The sequence below is a fragment of the Aspergillus heteromorphus genome (genome assembly GCF_003184545.1).
Source record: "Aspergillus heteromorphus CBS 117.55 chromosome Unknown BO70scaffold_17, whole genome shotgun sequence".
Classification (NCBI taxonomy): Eukaryota; Fungi; Ascomycota; class Eurotiomycetes; order Eurotiales; family Aspergillaceae; genus Aspergillus; species Aspergillus heteromorphus.
The window spans coordinates 439263-457358 of NW_020290422.1; the positions used below are offsets into that span (position 1 = coordinate 439263).

An 18096-nucleotide genomic window follows, 5' to 3' on the forward strand; every position below is an offset into this window, starting at 1 on the left:
GTTCGCCAGTCCGTCGCGCGATGGTCTCGACTCGACAGGGCCCGATGGGGTGGTATATGTCGCCGTTTCTTTGCAAGGACTGTGCTGCTGGGAGAGAAGCTTGTTGTGGCCGCGCATGTGGGTGCCGTCGCTGTCAGCGGCTGTGGAGCATAACAGGATTTCACCCTTCGCCTTAGAATAAAAAGCTGGAGAAGGCAAACTTTGAACAGGGTCAAAAGGGTCTTGCTCCTGGTGCGCTCACACGGGCCTTTCTTTGGGGGAATGACAGATTCAGATGGCCGCTTACAGATTGAGAGGATGTGGAACAGATATATAGTACCTAGCTACGTTGCCTTGCAGCTTTGAAGCTGCTTAAGAAACCGACCATGGAATGGATTTCACGGCAGGGTCGACAAATTACCTTTTCCTGTCATGTTCCCTCGGTTACTATTTGTATTTCTTGCAATCTCCTCTTCTTTTTGGCTCAACAGTCAGCCCTAGAATTCTTATATAAAGATCATTACAACCGTGAGCTGGTGGTATATTATCATATAAGCTCTGGCCTGCTTGGCAGATTTGGCGTGCCAGCTGACATCTCATAAAGCGGCGGGGCTGTCGGTAATTCATAGTGTGGTTGGCGTGTTGGCAACTCATACCGTGGCGCGACATGCCCGGCGTAGAGTTCAGTAGGCCGATCGTACTTCATTCTTGGGGAAAAGTAAGATATGGATGGATCCGGCTGCCTGGCCTTTTGTGCTGCCAGACCTCGACGATAGAGGATAAACCAGGTCAATAATACGATCAAAGCCACGGCAGCCACCCCACCCACCACTCCACCCACAATTGCTCCGGTGTTGGTTTTCGAGGGGGTATTTGAAGGGTCAGGTACAGACGTTGCCGTAGGAGGAAGTGTCGTTGTCGCAGCTGTTGCTCTCGCAGCTGTGTTTGTTGCAGGTGTCGTGGCGGACGTAGATGTGATGGAGAGATCTGATGTTCTCATGATCATAGTTGAAGCTTTCATCCATCAGAACCGAACCTCAAAACAGATAAACCTGCACGTAAGAATACACGTACATTGAGAGGTCGAAGTACTTGTCGTCGAACTAGGTACCGCCGATAACCGGGTGTACTCCGCCCCCAAGACCGATATATCCTCCGTACAGCCCACATAACCGTATGTCGTCCAGGCAAAGGCATCCGTCCCCTCCGGGCAGCAAAAGTAGGCGTTTTCGAGGTAAAGAACGGCAGTGGAATTCGCACAATGCGGAGGCTCGTTGACGTCACTGGTACAGTCGGCCGTAGAGGGGCAGCATTTGGAGCCGTTACTGGAATCGTATGTCGTGCCGTTCGGGCAGCAGATGTGGAAGGGAGCCCATGTTTGACCGCAGTCGTTTTCGGTGGTGAGGCAGGAGCCGTTTCGGCGTAAGGCGTAGCCGTATGGGGGTCCTAGAGCATCTGACATGTTTGCTTGAGAAGAGGAACAAATAATCTGTGGTATGTGTTTGTGTCTGTACGCGGTGGAGATGTACACACGCTCTGCTGTTTGAATCTGGACTGGAGATCAGGCTCTAGATTCTGAGGGGATGGGTGGGAGCAAGCGGCAAGGATGCTGGATATTGCAGAGAAGGCAATGATCGTTGCTGAAAAGAAGCTGGGGTTGTTCAGGTGCAAGGTTTGTCTCTTAAACTGGTCGGCGGCTAACAGACGGCTCTGATGCACAGCCAACCATGCCATCTCGAACCATATAAGCGCCCGACCCAAATTGACCAACCAACCAATATGCATCGAGGCTTTGATAGAAAGCGGAGAAAGGTAAAGCTCAGGATAAGTACTGCTCTGTCGGAGATATGACTTTTAGCGCTTTCCCTTTGACATTTTCCCTTTGACGCCTTTCGGAGATAGACCGTCCATAGTGAGTTGTTCGGCGGAATTAAGCCTGATGGGAAATTGAACCACTCAACATCTAGCGCCGAGGAGGGAGGGTTAGTGAGAGGGTATAGATATGACCATGACCCGAGTAACAATTCATTCCACTCTTCAGGCCCGCTGTGTTGCTATCTGCCTGATCTCTTTTCTATCATTGCCAGTGAGGGGTGTTCATTATCTTATCTCAGTAGGCGCTGCAGGAACAGTCAAGTTCGTGGTTTGTACAGAGTACAAACCCCATGGCATTTGCTTATTGAACTGACTTCGATAATTGTAGCATATGTTATTTGACCAAGAAGCAAATACGCGCCCTGGGAGCAACAGCAGCAATATGGCAGGAGTTGAGCAAGTCAAACGCCTCGAATCGAGGATCATTCTCGGTAGTGGCTGAACCAGTGACTGCGGGCTAATTAACCGACCCCGGCCGAGCATATCCGGTCCCCCCCATCGGGGCTGAGAGGCCCCCCCACTTCCCCCTTCTTAAATAAAGTGGTATTCCAGTATCTGCAATCCTTCGTCACTCAATATACGCCGTTACGGAGCACAAAGTAGGTCGAATTGTCTCATACGAAGTCTATACGGTGATATACAAAATCGCACCGCACTACCTTCCGGATTCTCTCTGCCCGTGCTCTACCGAGTTAGTGACCGTGTGGTGCCGTTTCAGTTTTGTTAGGCCCGAGCCGGGGCCATTTCGCGTTCACGACAACGGTTGGAGATCCAATGGGCGTGAGGGCATAGAGACTACTGGTTGGCTGTCCGCGACAGCCACGCTATCGCTCAATCGATGCATCTCCTAACCGCCTTGGATCTAATGCCACTTTGGTGGATGGAGTTAGCGAATCAGAGACTTCGTGCTGGCCTGGGGGTTGGATCATCCTGCATTAAGTGAGCCGTGTGCTCCGGAGAATGCTTGTCGTCTCCTGGGCCGTGGAAGGGTCTTTGAGCTCGCGCCGTTCAACATCTGTCTGTGTGACCGATGCCGTCAATGTTACACTGACTGTGCATGCCTGGCATGGGTTTTGTTACATCCTGATGTCAGAGTATTATTTCATTCCTGTCGCGTGATTACAGAAACAGGCATATCAAAGAAAGGAAAAGAAATGATGAAGTCGGACGTGGTATCCAAATATCAAAGTAGCCCCGAAGACGCCCCAGAACTCCAACCGTAGGCAGTATCCCAAGAGAGCCAAACAACAACAACAAAAAAAAAAAGACCAGCCTTGATTCCATATTTCGACTCCTGTCCCATTTCCCATCTCTCCTCAGAGCAAGCGCTTCTCCTCTGTGCCATGTGTATTTGCTTCCACTTCAGAGACTCGAGGACTTGGAGGGTGGTGTCGGGCTCGGGAACGCCGTACAAGTCTTGCGAGGACAACTAGCACAACACCAAGTAATGCCAATTTCGAGGCCATTTCCATGTATTCCATGTACTGATGGGAAAGAAGTCCGTCGGAGATTTGGACTCTCGCCTTGGCGGGAAAGCTGCCATGCGGTACGGAGGTGTGGTGATGCAGGACGTGCTGACTTTCATGGGGAGAGGGATCTGGGTTGTTCTCTGGGACGTGTCAGCGCGTCGATAAGAGTATCGTGTGTTTTCAAGGGGTTAGAAACCTTGATTCTGGGTTTCGAGCCATCGCTCATAGTCATTGAGTGGCCTGTCCGGCAGGATGTCGCGTCGTGCGGGGACCATCGTGGTTGTGGTTGCAGAAGAAAATGAACTCGACGTATTAGCAGGAATCGAGGAATGAGGATTGCTTGAATGTGTAAGGAGTAGAAGGAGTGTGGTGTTTAAAGTTGGACGCAGGTGCTTGAAAAAAAGGCTGGATGGGTGGAAGCCGCCCCGATATATAGCAAGCGGTGCGATCGGGCCTTGCTTAAAGACCGGGGCTTCCTGACGCCGGACAAGGGCCCGTGGCGGCTAGATACCTTGTCTTTGGCCCCATCCTTCCTCAGGTGTGACACCAAGCCCCCACCTTATATTCAATGCTAGCCGCTAAGCTCGACAGACACTGTTAGTCTGGCAAAGTATTGAGTTCCCTATGATTAACTCAATTTGAAGCTTAATTTCCACAAATGAGTATCAATCCTTCATTCCATAGTGCTTGAGGCCAAGGTGGATCAGCTGTCCGCTAAACAACCAGGTTAGCACTTCACAGGAGGAGAATATAATATTGGGCCTCTCTTCCCATCTATACATCGGAGATTTCCGAAGTATACCTATGGGTCTTTGTCCACATTTGTTCCTGTTGTTCCTGGGAAAAATGGGTCAGTCGCATTCACTCTTCCACGCGCAAATTTTATAACCGGGGTGATGAAAACGGAGACAAACATCAGGGACGCCTCCTACCTCATAGCCAGTTATTAGGCGCCTGCAGTGATACCAGAACTGCATACGGAGCACCCTTTCCAATCAATCCATCACGGCCTGTGGAGGGGTGTGGATCCGCCCGAACCCCCATTTAGGGGGATGGATCCACCCGGGTCTACCCGGCGGATGCCACAGCAGGGTTAAGCATGAACCTTCCGGTCCCTGGAGTAGTATGACTGACATGAGCGCTTAACGGGTTTATGGAATTGGGTAGGATCATTTGACTTGACTACCTTCGCTTCAAGGCTGTCAGGCATAGGTGTGTGGTGTTTCAGAAGTAACTAGGGGGTTGGTCGAATGTAACGTTGCTTAATATAGAATTTGAGGGATGTCTGCGAATTGTCGAAGCGGAGGGGTCTGGTAATTGAAACTTTGGATGTACTAGTAGTGTGTGTAGTTGAGTCTATCCTTGTACATAAGATGTGGTTGAAATCGTTCTCAGTCTAAGGTATCGAATACAAGATGTTCCTATTGAGGAAGAGGATTGGCCAGGAATTCTTCGTCTCAGGCCCAGGGTTACGTAACTCCCGTGTAACGGCCGCGGTAGATTCACTATTCACCCTTCAGTATTTGAGATGCTATGCAGCGCAACTATCGCTGACGGTGGAAGATTATTCAAGGTGTATCCCCACATTAGTGTCAGGGCAAACATGGAATTCGGTCACACGAAAAGATTCATTCGGTGCAAGCTCTGTTGGCTTGCTGTTGATGACAGTCTGCTTGATCAAGGACCTCCATGAAGTGATCATTTCCGAGTCCGCGAGTAACTTCCCAACAGCTCCCAGGCCCAGTGCTGACTATTCCATGAACCTGCACAGTTTACCGAATCCAAGACACTGTAGAAGTATCTGGCATCGGGATACGATCACAGCTGAGGGTTCTCGAAGTTCCCGTTGATAGAAATGTACGAACGACGCCATGACTGCTGACGACGAGTGGCTGCCCCTGTCCGAGTTGCCTTGTCGGCCATGGATATTCCTTTTCCATGATAGGTGTTGGCAGCATCTGTTGGAGCTTTTCGGGCCGCATGGCGCGGACTTGACGGACATCTTCGACGCGTTGGTCAAGCTACCATATCCTGCAAGTTTCGTTGCTTCCATGTTTCCTCCACGTTCTCACCTTCACCTCTCTCTCCCCCTCATTGTTGGCTATGTCGCTCCCTTTCCCTCCAAACTGACGTATGCTGGAAATAAATTAGGTATTGAATACGGTCTCCACTGCGTCTTCGATCCTTTCGAGATCCCAACGTTAGATCAGCTCCAGCAATCGAAAAGAAAGATACCGTCCCGGGACCTGGAAATTGGAAGGAAGATTATACACAAAGAGGAACTCAAGCGATGGCTTTGGCCGCCTGCCTTACGAGATTAGAGAGGAAATCAGCGTGCTCCTGCGTACACATGACGCCTTGAACACCTGCCTGCATCTCGAGCAATGAGTGGGCTTTTTGAGAGTCCAGGATTCTGGAAATCACGATTTGAGTTCGTCGGACAGAGGGGTTTTCTTAATCCTCTATTAAATGAGGTTCAAGTGACTGGCGCTGGCTTAGTGTGCTGCAGGTAGGCAGTCCTTGTTATATAATGATAATATTAGATAAAGCCATTTGCGAATAGTAAGATATTAATAAAGATAATATTATTATAACTAGCTAGATAATAAGAACTCATAATGTTGACTGGCGGCTGTTGTAACATAGTACATGCAAGTTCAGGTGCGCCCGGTCATTTGATGTGACAGTCAAGGCGTGGGAGGCTTTTCGGTGGGTCAGAGATGCGGTTCAATCGAAGACCTCTCTGGCACAAGGGGCATGTATGAGGGAGGCACCATTGCTGGAATTCAATGGAAGGGCCTTACAGGAATACCACGGCAGCGTTTGGCCTGGCACATACGTTGAGAGTATCGAGGTTCCATCTGACCTGACAGAGATCGGTGTCTCCATCATGAGGGAGCGAGAAAGTGTAGGTACTCGATCCTGCTGCTGCCACTTCTACCACTGTCACAACCGCCGCCTACCCCTGCGATACAATGCCCGGCCCCTCCCTAATCGACCCTACAGTTCGCGTCCGTTTCCTGCCATCATCATCCCCGCAGATAATCTGGTTCGAGAGTGAATGCATCCTAAGTGGAGTTGCTGAGGAAATGTCCTTGTGAAGTTGAACTTGTGGAAGCTCACTGAATATGAGAAGATTACCTTCATTGATGCAGACACAATCATTCTTCAGCCTCTGGACGACGTATTTACCGATGCCACCGCTGCGTTGCAAGAAGCAATACCTTACCGGGGCTCAAGCGACACAGCCTATTCACTTCCGGAGTCGTACTTGATCGCCGGAGTCCACGATATCTGGGTGGAATGGGCGCTACCTCCAAGTCCGGGGCGAGGTCTCTACGTCGCGAATATTACATTAATGCGGGGCTCTTCATCTTGTCGCCGTCGGAACAACTGACAACTGTTCGACTACTATGTCCATCTTCTCGACAAAAAGGACTCTTTCGATACGTCGTATCCAGAGCAGAACCTACTGATCTACGCCCATAAAACGGATGACAGAATGCCGTGGAGGGAGCTGAGTCCGGACTGGAATCAGAAACCTCTAGCTAACAACAAGGGCGACCTCCCAAAGTTCAAGTCGCTCCATCAGAAGTGGTGGCGCTCTGTCTTTGATCAGGAGATCGACTATTACATTGGAAATGTTACACAAGAGATGGACATCTTTCATCGTAGCAGCTCTGTTGATACGGAGAAAGCCACGGTGTAACGAGACGAATTTACGATTATGATGTTGATGCCTTGGTTACCGGACCACATATATATCTTATGTCTGCCTTTTTATCTACCTATATACATTCTATCTTCTCAGGTATACGGAGTACTCCGCTGTACACTCTCGAAGGCATCAAGGCCCCCTTCATTAGAAACCAGCGCAAAAATCAGGGGTCACACTGGCTACGCGTCTCACAGTCAGTATCCACCCCCCCCCCAAAAAGTTTACTTACTATGCACCAGGATCCTGTGGTTGAATCGTCCTGCTGTGCTCCTCGAGAGGCTCGAACACACAAGCTATCCCCAAGACGGCTTGCTATTGATCGAGATGTGCTGATAAGGGCCCCAATAACAGAGTCGGGCACTCACAAACCCAACAACAGCTCTTCGGCTGACCTTCGTTTCATCAGTGGCGTTGACTAGAGGTGAAGTGAACCATACTGCTGGGATCGACGTAGCAAATCACAGAGGATTTTTAGGCGCCTGCTGCGATTCTGGAGCCACAGCTTCCCCAATAGTATTCCTAGCACTAAACGACCCTGCTAGGGGTAACTAGATACCATTTTCGAGACCAAGCGGTGTTCTTTTAGCTCCGTACCTCCTCCACCCAGCGATCGATCGGCCAACCCTCGATGATCAGTTGCAGGGTGGGTCTACCCGGGTCTACCCGACGGGAGCGCTTAACGGGTTGACTGCATTGGGTGGGATAATGTGGTTGTAGCTGCATCTATATTATCCCGGAGACGACATTGCGTTTCACATATACCCAATGCTTTGGTTCTATGTCCCCTGTTCGAGCAGCTGGCCATTGCTTATTTTAGAACCCAATCCCTGCTGACTACGGACTGCTAAACCATAGGTCTCTAAAATTGAAATTTTGAATTAAACCAGCTTCGAAGTGGGGTTCCATCTGCACGCTCCCATAGCCTCGAACGCCCAGGTGTACCAGCCCATGAAGCTGCCAATGTGTTAGCCGGGTAGTCGTGGATTTTCCAAAATGGATATTATCCACCCACATCAAATGTGACATTTAATTCGACAGGTTCGTCCTTGTTGAAGCTGTAGCCTTCTGCGTATGTGGTACTCTCGCCGTGGCCGACCGACGCAGAGTCGCCGCTGGATCGAAGTAATTGAATTCCAATGACACGCCCCGGCGTCTGACGATCAAAGGAAACCCCTCGGAGTGACCGTGCATCCAATAGCACATGAATTCCCGGATATGTGTAAAAGGCAGTCAAATCATGTTCGATCATCCTGGACCCATTCTGGTGAAAGTGCTGCAATTCGGGCTCTTCCTCCATCACCACTCGAGCCCCTGGGACTTTCGATCCCAGAAGGATATTTGGCCCGTCCCGTCGAATGAGCTCCAGCCCCTTGATATCGTTCCAGTCGCCTCCCCTCTCCAGACCTGCCGAGAAGCCGATTTGCACCAGGTCCGGCGGGAATCGAATGGCGCGGGAATAATGTCCCGGCCACGAGGTATGGTGGTAGTGCTGCAAGGCCCGACCCCCAAACTCCATGAGAGACCCCCCCCCGGCCTGCATAGCACCGCATCGCGCACCCACCGACAAGTCTCCCAGAATCGAATGGTCACGTCAAACGAACGACCACATCTCATTATGCACGTGCTGTGGTACAGCAGTCGCCAGTCGATCGCTTGGCCTTCCCGGAGGAAATAGTTGAGAAACCCCCGTTCTGCGTTGATATCGAACCGCGTCTTCCAGAACCTGAGACTGTGGAATAGAACACCCAGTGATCGTGATACAAGCCGGCTTTTGAGGGCATCGTGAGTGGGGAGAAGCGCACCAGTAGCCTCTATGATCTCCAGTGGAAGGCACCGAAACAAGTCACTCGGATTTGATCGACCTGCCAGCGTCTTCTCTACTTCAGGGTTGCACCTTGGTTGCTCCCGTTGAGACTGTAGGAACTGTTCCAGGGACGGTTCCTCGTACGGCCCACTATCAAACCCGAAGCTTTCGCCACCTTCTATGGGACGTGTGGCGTGTCAGCCTCGGAACGGTTACTTCCATGATGTCGCTGCAAAGAGTAGAAAGAAAAGGTCAATCATGAGAGTGGCACGCACCGCTGGGAAATGGCAGCCTTGTCAGGGCGTCGCAAAGGTCGCTCCAGATTACACTGTCCGGGTGGTCAAAATGCGCCATCAGATGCTGCCAGCAAGATCTCATGAATTTCGAACATTTTTCGCGGCCAGGGCGGCATCCTGGAGAAACTGATATAGTCTTCACCCATTGTATGCCAGTTCGCGTTCGGGCCCGTGGGGACTCTCACAGGGTGTGTACTTGAACGCCAGGAACCTATCCCCGACACTTTTACCGTGTCTGCATCTCGATAGACTGCATGTTGATATGTAAATAATTAAATAACTAAATGATTAGGTAAATCAATAAGTTGATACCATGATTAAATGATGAATTCAGTTACATATCATAAATTTTTCCAAATAGCAGGCAGTAATATTAAAATAACATAATTGTGATAACAGAAGTGTGGCTGTGACACCCCTCTGAATCAATCAATTAAGATCTCCTCCTTCCTCCGCTTAATCAAAACTCTTGCCGACGGATCCGCATTATAATTAAACCCCCTCGAATAGGGGTTCACCCTCCGAGAGCCTGAAATCATACTTCATAAGAATATGACACATCAGAATCTTCACCTGATGCGAGGCAAAGAATCTCCCGGGACAGGCGTGCTGTCCGTACCCGAAACCAACACGTCCAAAGGAGAGATTTCCATCATTGAAAAGTTGGCTGTGGCAAAAGAAAGCATTGTAGTCGACATCGATACGTAGGAGATTCATGACAAGCAGAGACATTATAGGTGTGGCGCATTTCCCGAAATTTAACAAATCATCAGCTTCAGCCAACCAAACTATTCATATCGCACACATTTCCAGTGTTGCACTTGCGGCCGGGTCATCCATATCGAGTGATGCCTCCACATCGTCTTCATGAACGGGGCGGAGAACCTCCAGAGACAACTGGGAATCCTTCGAGTAGACACGCAAGCCCACCACACAAACGGCGTTCCATGGATCGCTATTTGCATCTGTATCGCTGCTGCAGGATGGTCTGGCAGGCGTCCTGATATCTATATGATCATCCGGAGGCATGTCGACATCCGAGTCAAATTCAAACCCTTCTAAATACTCGGTGTCATGGTGAGACGAGTGTTTCGACGAGTGGTGGTCCCGAATGGGAAGAGAAGTCCGGAGGTGATGGCTTCCCGAATCACGAGAAGCATGGAACGACATCTGAGTAGTTGATCCTTTTTCTAAAGATTCCAAGTCCAAGCCATCGCTAGAGCCATTGTGCATATCCGAGGGCAATTGCACGGGGCCGTCTGGGATGACCCGCTCAGGTTCAACCTTCCTGACATCCATTCTGATATGAGGTTTAGCGGCAAGCCGTGCTTCGATTCTGTGTCTGCGAGCCTCCAGCTTTCGCTCTCGGATCCATTCTTTTTGTAGGCTCTTCTTGATTTCATCTCGTAATTTCCTTCGCTCGGCTGCCTTGCGACGTTCCTCGCGTTCCTCCCGTGCCCGTTTCTCCTTTTCTGTCTCCTGGACTATGCCCTTTGCATGAGCCAGGTCGTAAGAAAGACCGATTTGGAGCAATTTTTCACGTCTAAGAGGGGCGAGACGACGAACGGCCTCTTCTGTAGGAAGCTTATTGCCGTTTCGATATGCCGTCACTTTCATGAGGATGTGATAACGCCCTGCTTCAAGCTCAACTTCGACGTTCACATTGCGACACATAAGCTCGCTGCTATGGCTGCGGACAAAGTAGTCGTCTTCGCCCTCTTTCTGAAGTCGGAATTTGAGAACAAATTCATATTCGCCAGCCAGGCCTTTGTAATAACGGTCGTCCAACTTTGGAATTGATCAGCAACGCTCTCTATGTAACCTGATCAAGAACTCACCTGAGAGAGAACAATAACGACAGGTCCAGCTTTCGTCACATCCAAAACAAATTTAGTACTGTGATAGTCCGCGGACCATGGAACATTTAGTGTAGTCCACTGCTGAGTGACGGTCCATTCTTCGTTGAACAGGCGAATTCGATCGAAATGCTGATATTTCTTGAGAAGGTCTTCGTAGGAAATCCAAAAGAACTGAGAACTGTCAGCAACTATTCGGATCGACGAGCTGTCAAGGGGCCCTACCCCGTCATTGCCAAACTTATGACCTAGCTTTGCCATCCACTCTGGGGTCCACTGCTCGGATCCATCGCTCCATGCCCCGGTCCATTCCTTCTTTCCCCAGGGGTTCCTCAGCCGGAGAAGGCGTTGTCCATCAACTTCCCTGGCGTCCATGATGGAATATGAGTGGTTCTCGGATATTCCCTCTCTATCTCGTGGCGGGCCTCGGTAATCAGGGTCGAGCCAGTTGGAGAATAGTCCTGTACCGCAGCCAAAGAGGAATTCTTTGTTAACTTGCATGAGCTCTTCTTTCCAAAATCTATCCTTATCCAGGATGTTACTCGTGAGTATGTCAGACGTAACACCACCAGTGAGATCCTCGAGGGCCTCGCTAATATACATTAGCTCGGAATGTGAAGTGTGTACTAGGAGAGCCTTACCCAACGAAGCCCCCTTCGATGGCAGAATAATCACCATGTGCCTTAGCGTAAGCCTTTTCGAGTAATGGTAGCCAGGTTTCGTTCTCATCCACGCATTGTGCAAAGTAGAGAGCGCGAGACCCAGTCTGCCATGCTTTGCGATACTCTTCTTCCGTGTCAATTCGGTTGATATCATCCCAAATCGGGCGCTCATCCACGGACTCGTCATAATCGGCGGCCCGCAAATACAGCTTGTCGTCCACAATGCATTGTTGCCATTCACCGTCTAAGAAACAACGTCAGACTCATCTTGGCTCGCTTTTCTTTGACGCCAGTTGCCACTCACCTCGATAGAACACAAACCCATAGACTCCGACCAGTTCATTGCGAGCCACGCAGATCTTCTCGATCAGCCCTTCTTTATTACCCATGGTACAAAGCGCAGCCATAAACCAACAGTCGCCGTCCCGACCCTGGCGCACATCCGAAGCAGTCGGTCCGTTAACGTAGAATTGCGGCTTTTCGAAGATCTCCTGTAATAGGCATCAAATGTCAGCCTGTTCCATCCGAAGTAACCACTTCCAGACACCTCAGTACATACCGTCACTCGCTTGACACCCCTCGGACACATCTCCTGGTTCTTCGCAAAGAGGCCATCGAGGTAGCTCCTTCGCCCGCATTTGAGGTCAACCTCAATATCGAAATGCGGATCGCAGTACTTCTGATTCAGCCGTTCGCATTCTCTTGCAATGCGCTCAACCGCACGTTGACACTCCTTCTGGGCCTGTTCATATGATTTCCCCACGTGGTGTCCCTGTATCACCCCTTTTGGGGTCCTTGCAGCCTTCATGCGCGCATACGGATTGTCCGGCAAGACCGTATTCACCAATCCAGGAAATTTGGAATTGAAGTCATCCCAAAACTGCTTCATTGTGTCTTGAGGAGCTTGTTTTGCCTTTCCGCGCATGTTGCTCTCGGAGCGCGACGATGGGGGAGGGGTATAAACCATGTCTAGATGGTCTTCACATTCCATGGCGATGGTTGTTGTGCGACGCAGTTTGTCGAACGGAAAGGTGAGGGCTGGCTGAGGCTCTTGTATCAAGGAGGGGAACACGAAAGAGAAACTTAAATGTAAGAAAATAATCAATACCTGTGGTGGGCGATGCTGATACCCGCATTGCTGAGCGCATGTGCCGCCTTAAATGGTCGGAGTGCCCTCTCGTATCGTGTCCCGAGGCCCAGAAAATCAAGGAAACGCGCCCTGAACCCGTGAGGTCCTCCACAGGGCTGACAGGGAACGGCTTTTGGCATCGATCAATCGACATGATTTAGATTCTGCTTTCTTTGCCGTTGGTGTTCGCCGAAGCGCCTCGGAGCATCGAGTATCTGGTTGGGTTTTTGGGATCGGCGGTTACAGTCATTGTACCGTATGCATGATTATGCGCGCTAGGCTATGGTGTGACGGGATGGCAGCCAGAGCCTTGTGTGTCTGGGACCTGAGAAGCAGGTGGATGGGGGTGTCACGAGCTGAGACTCAGCTCGTAAGCAATTTATGCTTATAACGACATTGGTATTGATCGGTCAGAGAACCAGAGCATTGTGCTGACGGGCCAAAGGACTCGACAATGACAGTGACCATTGGAGTCCAGAGAGTGGGTTCCTATCAGTGGGCATTATTAATAGAAGGGGAAAGCGCGTGGATGGGAAATACGAGCGCTTTCTCGGCGGCAAAGTAGCCGCTCGCTCAGGCACGGGACAGGCCTTGGACTTGCTCATTGGACAGAACCATCGTTGCCTGTAGGCCTCAGGCTAAGTGGGGTAGATAGGGAAGATGAATGTGGACTTCCCCTCTCTCAAACTCGAGGTCGTGGTGTGTAGACTGGAATCCAACAGAAAGAGTGGAGGTGATACAACCGTTCCGATGACCCATAATTATATATCACGTCCCGGTTAACAGAATGCGATATAATCCGTAGTATGGCAGGAAAAGCAACGATGCATCAAGTTTGCACTTGATTCTACCGGGTTAGTACTATTTTTTAACGGTATCAGGTCTGTGCAGAGTCCTTGAGCAAGGCTGAGCTCAAGGGGGTGATTGGTTTTAGTTGTGAGGCGAACCTATCTTGGCCAACTATTTATGTACGGGAGATGGGAACATCGCGCAATCTGATACCAAGAATAAGCAGATCTATAGGTTCAAACTGTTATTAGCCCTCCCTCGATCCGCAGCTAGAATAGGAAGAAGCGGTAATCAAGCAAGTCTTCCATAGTCGTCGTAAGACTGTTGGCTGATTTATATAAAAATTGTTGAAATGAAGCATGTTGATGAGCGTCGGTAATTAACAATGTCTTTCTATTGAAGGTTCGGTCAAAGGCGCCAACAGACTAATATATACAATCGGCTCTGAAGGTTGAGGTATCATGGCACTCTGTGCAGGTGATCCCATGCAATATCCCATCAGCAGCTAAAACAAGCAACTGGTGCGTTACACATTTTAGCCGCGACTGCAGGATTTTCGGTGGTGTGTGGATTTGAACGGTTGAAACCACGCTGACCGGGCTTAAAGCGGCGTTCATTTACCGCGGGACTGATAGTTCTGAGACTGATCAGAGGATGTTCCAGGCGCCAGATTGTATAGCTCTCCCTGATGAAAGGATGCACCACGTAGAGTGGAGATGATCACTGGCTTGGAAGCGACGCGGTTCCTGAGACACCGGTCACCGAAGACCCCAGTGTGTAACATCCTGGGGTGTCGACTCATGGATTCGGTAGATGGCCTTGCATGTTGACCAGCCTTCAGTTTTACACTGGACTGATCTCCAAGCGGTTTGCCAGGACGTTGCTGTCCTTACATAGTTGCCACATATCTTCAGGTTCAATCATGGGGTTGCCATTTGCCGAACGTTCAAATTGACTCGCTTGCCTGACATCCACCCCTTCCAGGTCTCACGTTGAGATGTAGCTGCTTCATCAACGGAACATGATGGCCAATCAGCAAGCCAGTCTGGGCAGGTCCCGGGCACGATCTTCGGCACTGCATGCCAAGCAAAGCGCGAAGTGCCGTCCATATACACCGCATCCCCGGAGCGAAGTCGAATAATCTCACAGTGCGCCCCGTCATCATGGCTGATGAGGAACAGACCATCGCAGCCAAAGCTAATGCTGATCAACCCGACATCGCATTCTTCACTGACATCACGATGAGCACTAAGATGGTCGCCTGTCGAATACAAATTCAGAATCGCCGCTTGTGCCTCAGTGGCGGGAAACATCGCATGCAAGAGCTTGGCAATGTCCGTTGGGAAAGCGGGAGGACGTTCTGCTGGGTACACTTTGGCCGTCCAGTCATACTGACCTCCCAAGGTCACCCACCGTAGCTTCTTGTTCAAGACGCTTTGGACAGTAAGGGGCTTGTGCACACTGGAATCTATCGGGTCAATGACACGGGCCGGGTCATCCTCGAAGAAGGATGATGGATGGCCGCCTACTGAGTTGGGGTCGACCGAAGAGGATTGATATTCCTGGGCTTCACTTCCTGCGGGACTGGGATAAGTGATGTCGTAGTGCAGGTGTAGATTGGTTTTATGCCGAGGATTGGACAAGTCTCGATGGAACAAACGCGATAACAACTCTATTTGAACAGCTGGGGGGAGAAGCGATGGGATTATTTGTAAACCTACATCCTGTTAATATTCCACCATGCTACAGTCGGTCGCCAACAAAGCACCGGGCGGATCATGCTGACCAGAGATAGAGCGATGGCTGTAAACTGGGATATCCTTCGTCGGCCAAGTCCCCTGCATGTCCTTGCTTTTCCCGATGAACTGGTTGAATGCGGCCCGGAGATCCTCGCTAGGGATCCACTGAGTCAGGGAAACCTCATAGGGAAGACTGTCGGGATCCAGAGCCTGGAGGTCCAGGATGCCGGCATCAGAGTCGATCTCGGAGAGGGTGGACTTCTGGTATTTCTTGTAGCGTTGTTTGATGGCCTCGGGAGGGCGCTCATGGGCGTTGAGGTCTTTGATGAGCGGCATCACGGTCGTCCGGGGCCTGTGGCGGCCAGATGATCGATCAATAGACCACTGCAGTGGGATTCGGCTATTGGGCTATTGCATTTGCATATCGAATCTGGAATCTGCGGCGGATGGAAAAAACGACCCGCCGGGCGCCGGTCAGCTGGGGACGCGCTCACCGCCCGGGAAACGCGCGGGTTTGTTTGTGTACGGCCGGTGCTGACCGCCTTGGGCTCCCCACCAGCAGGGATGAAAAGAACTCCAATTCAATTGCTTCAGGTTCCTCAGCCAACCCCAGGTAAGTCACAAAAAAAGGTAAGCAAACTCTCCGGACTCGGCCGATCCCCCTCCTTGGATGCTCGACTCGACTTCTTAATCGGGAATTGGCTCCTACCCCTCGCTGTCGACTCGACTCCTCGCAGCTGCTGAACGCCTACCGTTGTTTTCTCGTCCTCTCTTCCCCGGCAACAAAGCCATCGCCGTGCAGACCTCCTTTATCGCCGGTACCCCGCGTCCTGGTGGCTCGACAACACCTTGGACACGTTCCATCTCGATATCCCCGGTCAACGGTAGCACCTGTGCGTGGAAAGAAGGAAAGGCGAGGTTTTCTGATCATGGAGAACTATCAGAAGATCGAGAAGATCGGGGAGGGTATGTTTACTTGGATGGGCCGCCAAGGCCGGCCTCTCTTCCTCAACACACAGCATCATCCCAGCCCCCTGTGCAACTCTTCCAGCTCTCATTTTTCTCTCACAGCTGGCTAACACTTATTGCGTTATTTCAGGAACCTATGGTGTTGTTTACAAAGCCCGTGAGCTCACCCATCCCAACCGGATTGTCGCTCTGAAGAAGATTCGTTTGGAGGCGGAGGATGAAGGTGTTCCGAGTACCGCCATCCGCGAGATCTCCCTGCTGAAGGAGATGAGCGATCCCAACATTGTCCGGCTGCTCAACATCGTTCACGCCGACGGCCACAAGTTGTATCTCGTCTTCGAATTCCTCGATCTCGACCTCAAGAAATACATGGAGGCTCTTCCTGTGAGCGAAGGTGGGCGTGGAAAGGCCCTGCCGGAGGGGTCGAATCTGAGCAAGAACATGGGTCTGGGAGATGCCATGGTGAAGAAGTTCATGGCCCAGCTGGTTGAGGGCATTCGTTATTGCCACAGCCACCGTATCCTGCACCGTGATCTGAAGCCCCAGAACCTTCTGATCGACCGGGACGGTAACCTTAAGCTGGCGGATTTTGGTTTGGCACGCGCTTTCGGTGTTCCCCTTCGGACCTACACCCACGAGGTAATTGCCCGGTCTTCCGCTGCTGCTGTGGGTTGTCATTGACCTTTGCCAGGTTGTTACCCTGTGGTACCGCTCCCCTGAGATTCTCTTGGGTGGCCGTCAGTACTCTACCGGCGTCGACATGTGGTCTTGTGGAGCCATCTTTGCGGAGATGTGCACACGCAAGCCGCTCTTCCCCGGTGACTCCGAGATTGATGAGATCTTCAAGATTTTCCGGTATGCTTTCCTGCATCGTATCACTAGCGTGACGTCTAACTCTTTGTTCAATAGTCTCCTCGGTACCCCCGATGAAGCCGCTTGGCCCGGCGTCACCTCCTTCCCCGATTACAAGGCGACATTCCCCAGATGGAAGCGCGACGAAACCCGTGCGCTCGTCCCGGATCTCGAGGAAGATGGACTGGACCTCCTGGATGCCCTCCTCGAATATGACCCCGCACGCCGGCTCTCCGCCAAACAGGCGTGCATGCATCCTTACTTCCAGAACGGCAGTGCCTTCTACTCGGGACGTACCCGCCGGAATGGAGCCCACTAGCCGCGATACTGCACATTATCTTTCGACTGCTGTATGTATGCGGGTGGACAGACAGGGCAGACATTGGTGCATGGTGTCCGGTCATCCAACCACAATGATACCGGCTCAGTGTCCGCCCTCGGCTCTCCCAGTATCCCCATGTTTCTATGATGCCCCAATTCTTTCCTTTGTTCGTGTTTATCTTTTTCTATGGCGTTGATTGCGGAGTGCTCTGGCAGGAAGAATAGGGTACTGGATACTATAAGGAGTGTTTTGACTTATGCGTACATACCCATAAATGAGTAAATGCACCAAACAACGACAACGGTATAATATTATGGAGTCTTTCAGCCTGTAGATCTGATTAGCGTGTGACTGGGCTTCTGCTTTCAACAGCTCACTTGATCAACAACTAACCAATAGGTCCATTTCTATCTGATCCTTGCTGACCTTTTCGATCTCACCTCCTAGACTGATACTCGGCCGAACGTGCCCCTGTTACTCTCGCCCAATGGCAAGGCATACTAGCTTATCCGAAACAAAACTGGCATGCTCGATCCCTTCCCCTTTGTTCGCGGCCGGGACCCCGCCACTACAGCTGCTCGAAACCGTGCTACGGCCAGTCTTCCCCGCATCACCCCAACCTCAACCGATAAGAACC

The 18096-nt window shown here is 51.0% G+C and overlaps 8 protein-coding genes across 8 annotated transcripts; 3 read left to right on the forward strand and 5 right to left on the reverse strand.

The window, feature by feature from the left end:
• Positions 1-413: 413 nt before the first annotated feature.
• Positions 414-1589, reverse strand: BO70DRAFT_363216 (uncharacterized protein). Its single transcript, XM_025543509.1, has 2 exons — positions 1054-1589; positions 414-993 (listed from the first exon to the last, which is right to left on the reverse strand). Exons 1-2 carry the CDS (start codon positions 1439-1441, stop codon positions 527-529), a joined length of 855 nt encoding a protein of 284 aa, XP_025398275.1. The 5' UTR covers positions 1442-1589; the 3' UTR covers positions 414-526.
• Positions 1590-3170: 1581 nt separating this feature from the next.
• BO70DRAFT_397574 (uncharacterized protein) lies at positions 3171-3598 on the reverse strand (the record flags this gene model as incomplete). The annotated part of the gene is made up of 2 exons (XM_025546716.1): positions 3171-3463; positions 3520-3598. 2 exons carry the CDS (start codon positions 3596-3598, stop codon positions 3171-3173), a joined length of 372 nt encoding a protein of 123 aa, XP_025398276.1.
• A 1494-nt stretch (positions 3599-5092) lies between these two features.
• Positions 5093-5806, forward strand: BO70DRAFT_62761 (uncharacterized protein). The gene is made up of 2 exons (XM_025548600.1): positions 5093-5360; positions 5475-5806. Exons 1-2 carry the CDS (start codon positions 5195-5197, stop codon positions 5642-5644), a joined length of 336 nt encoding a protein of 111 aa, XP_025398277.1. The 5' UTR covers positions 5093-5194; the 3' UTR covers positions 5645-5806.
• Positions 5807-5853: 47 nt separating this feature from the next.
• On the forward strand, positions 5854-7032 carry BO70DRAFT_353756 (putative glycosyl transferase family 8 family; the record flags this gene model as incomplete). Its single annotated transcript, XM_025541837.1, has 4 exons — positions 5854-5885; positions 5970-6231; positions 6427-6655; positions 6785-7032. The coding sequence occupies 4 exons, from the start codon at positions 5854-5856 to the stop codon at positions 7030-7032; spliced, it is 771 nt and encodes a 256-aa protein (XP_025398278.1).
• Positions 7033-7875: 843 nt separating this feature from the next.
• BO70DRAFT_397576 (F-box protein) lies at positions 7876-9199 on the reverse strand (the record flags this gene model as incomplete). The annotated part of the gene is made up of 4 exons (XM_025546717.1): positions 7876-7995; positions 8054-8575; positions 8632-9023; positions 9121-9199. The coding sequence occupies 4 exons, from the start codon at positions 9197-9199 to the stop codon at positions 7876-7878; spliced, it is 1113 nt and encodes a 370-aa protein (XP_025398279.1).
• Positions 9200-9501: 302 nt separating this feature from the next.
• BO70DRAFT_430237 (calpain-like protein) lies at positions 9502-12884 on the reverse strand. Its single transcript, XM_025548143.1, has 6 exons — positions 12219-12884; positions 11964-12150; positions 11639-11903; positions 11223-11589; positions 10980-11171; positions 9502-10929 (listed from the first exon to the last, which is right to left on the reverse strand). Exons 1-6 carry the CDS (start codon positions 12648-12650, stop codon positions 9934-9936), a joined length of 2439 nt encoding a protein of 812 aa, XP_025398280.1. The 5' UTR covers positions 12651-12884; the 3' UTR covers positions 9502-9933.
• A 1613-nt stretch (positions 12885-14497) lies between these two features.
• On the reverse strand, positions 14498-15652 carry alkB (oxidoreductase, 2OG-Fe(II) oxygenase family; the record flags this gene model as incomplete). Its single annotated transcript, XM_025539458.1, has 2 exons — positions 14498-15294; positions 15364-15652. The coding sequence occupies 2 exons, from the start codon at positions 15650-15652 to the stop codon at positions 14498-14500; spliced, it is 1086 nt and encodes a 361-aa protein (XP_025398281.1).
• Positions 15653-15905: 253 nt separating this feature from the next.
• nimX (cyclin-dependent serine/threonine-protein kinase CDC28) lies at positions 15906-17761 on the forward strand. The gene is made up of 4 exons (XM_025543510.1): positions 15906-16282; positions 16416-16924; positions 16977-17140; positions 17195-17761. The coding sequence occupies exons 1-4, from the start codon at positions 16246-16248 to the stop codon at positions 17454-17456; spliced, it is 972 nt and encodes a 323-aa protein (XP_025398282.1). The 5' UTR covers positions 15906-16245; the 3' UTR covers positions 17457-17761.
• The last annotated feature ends 335 nt before the right edge of the window (positions 17762-18096 follow it).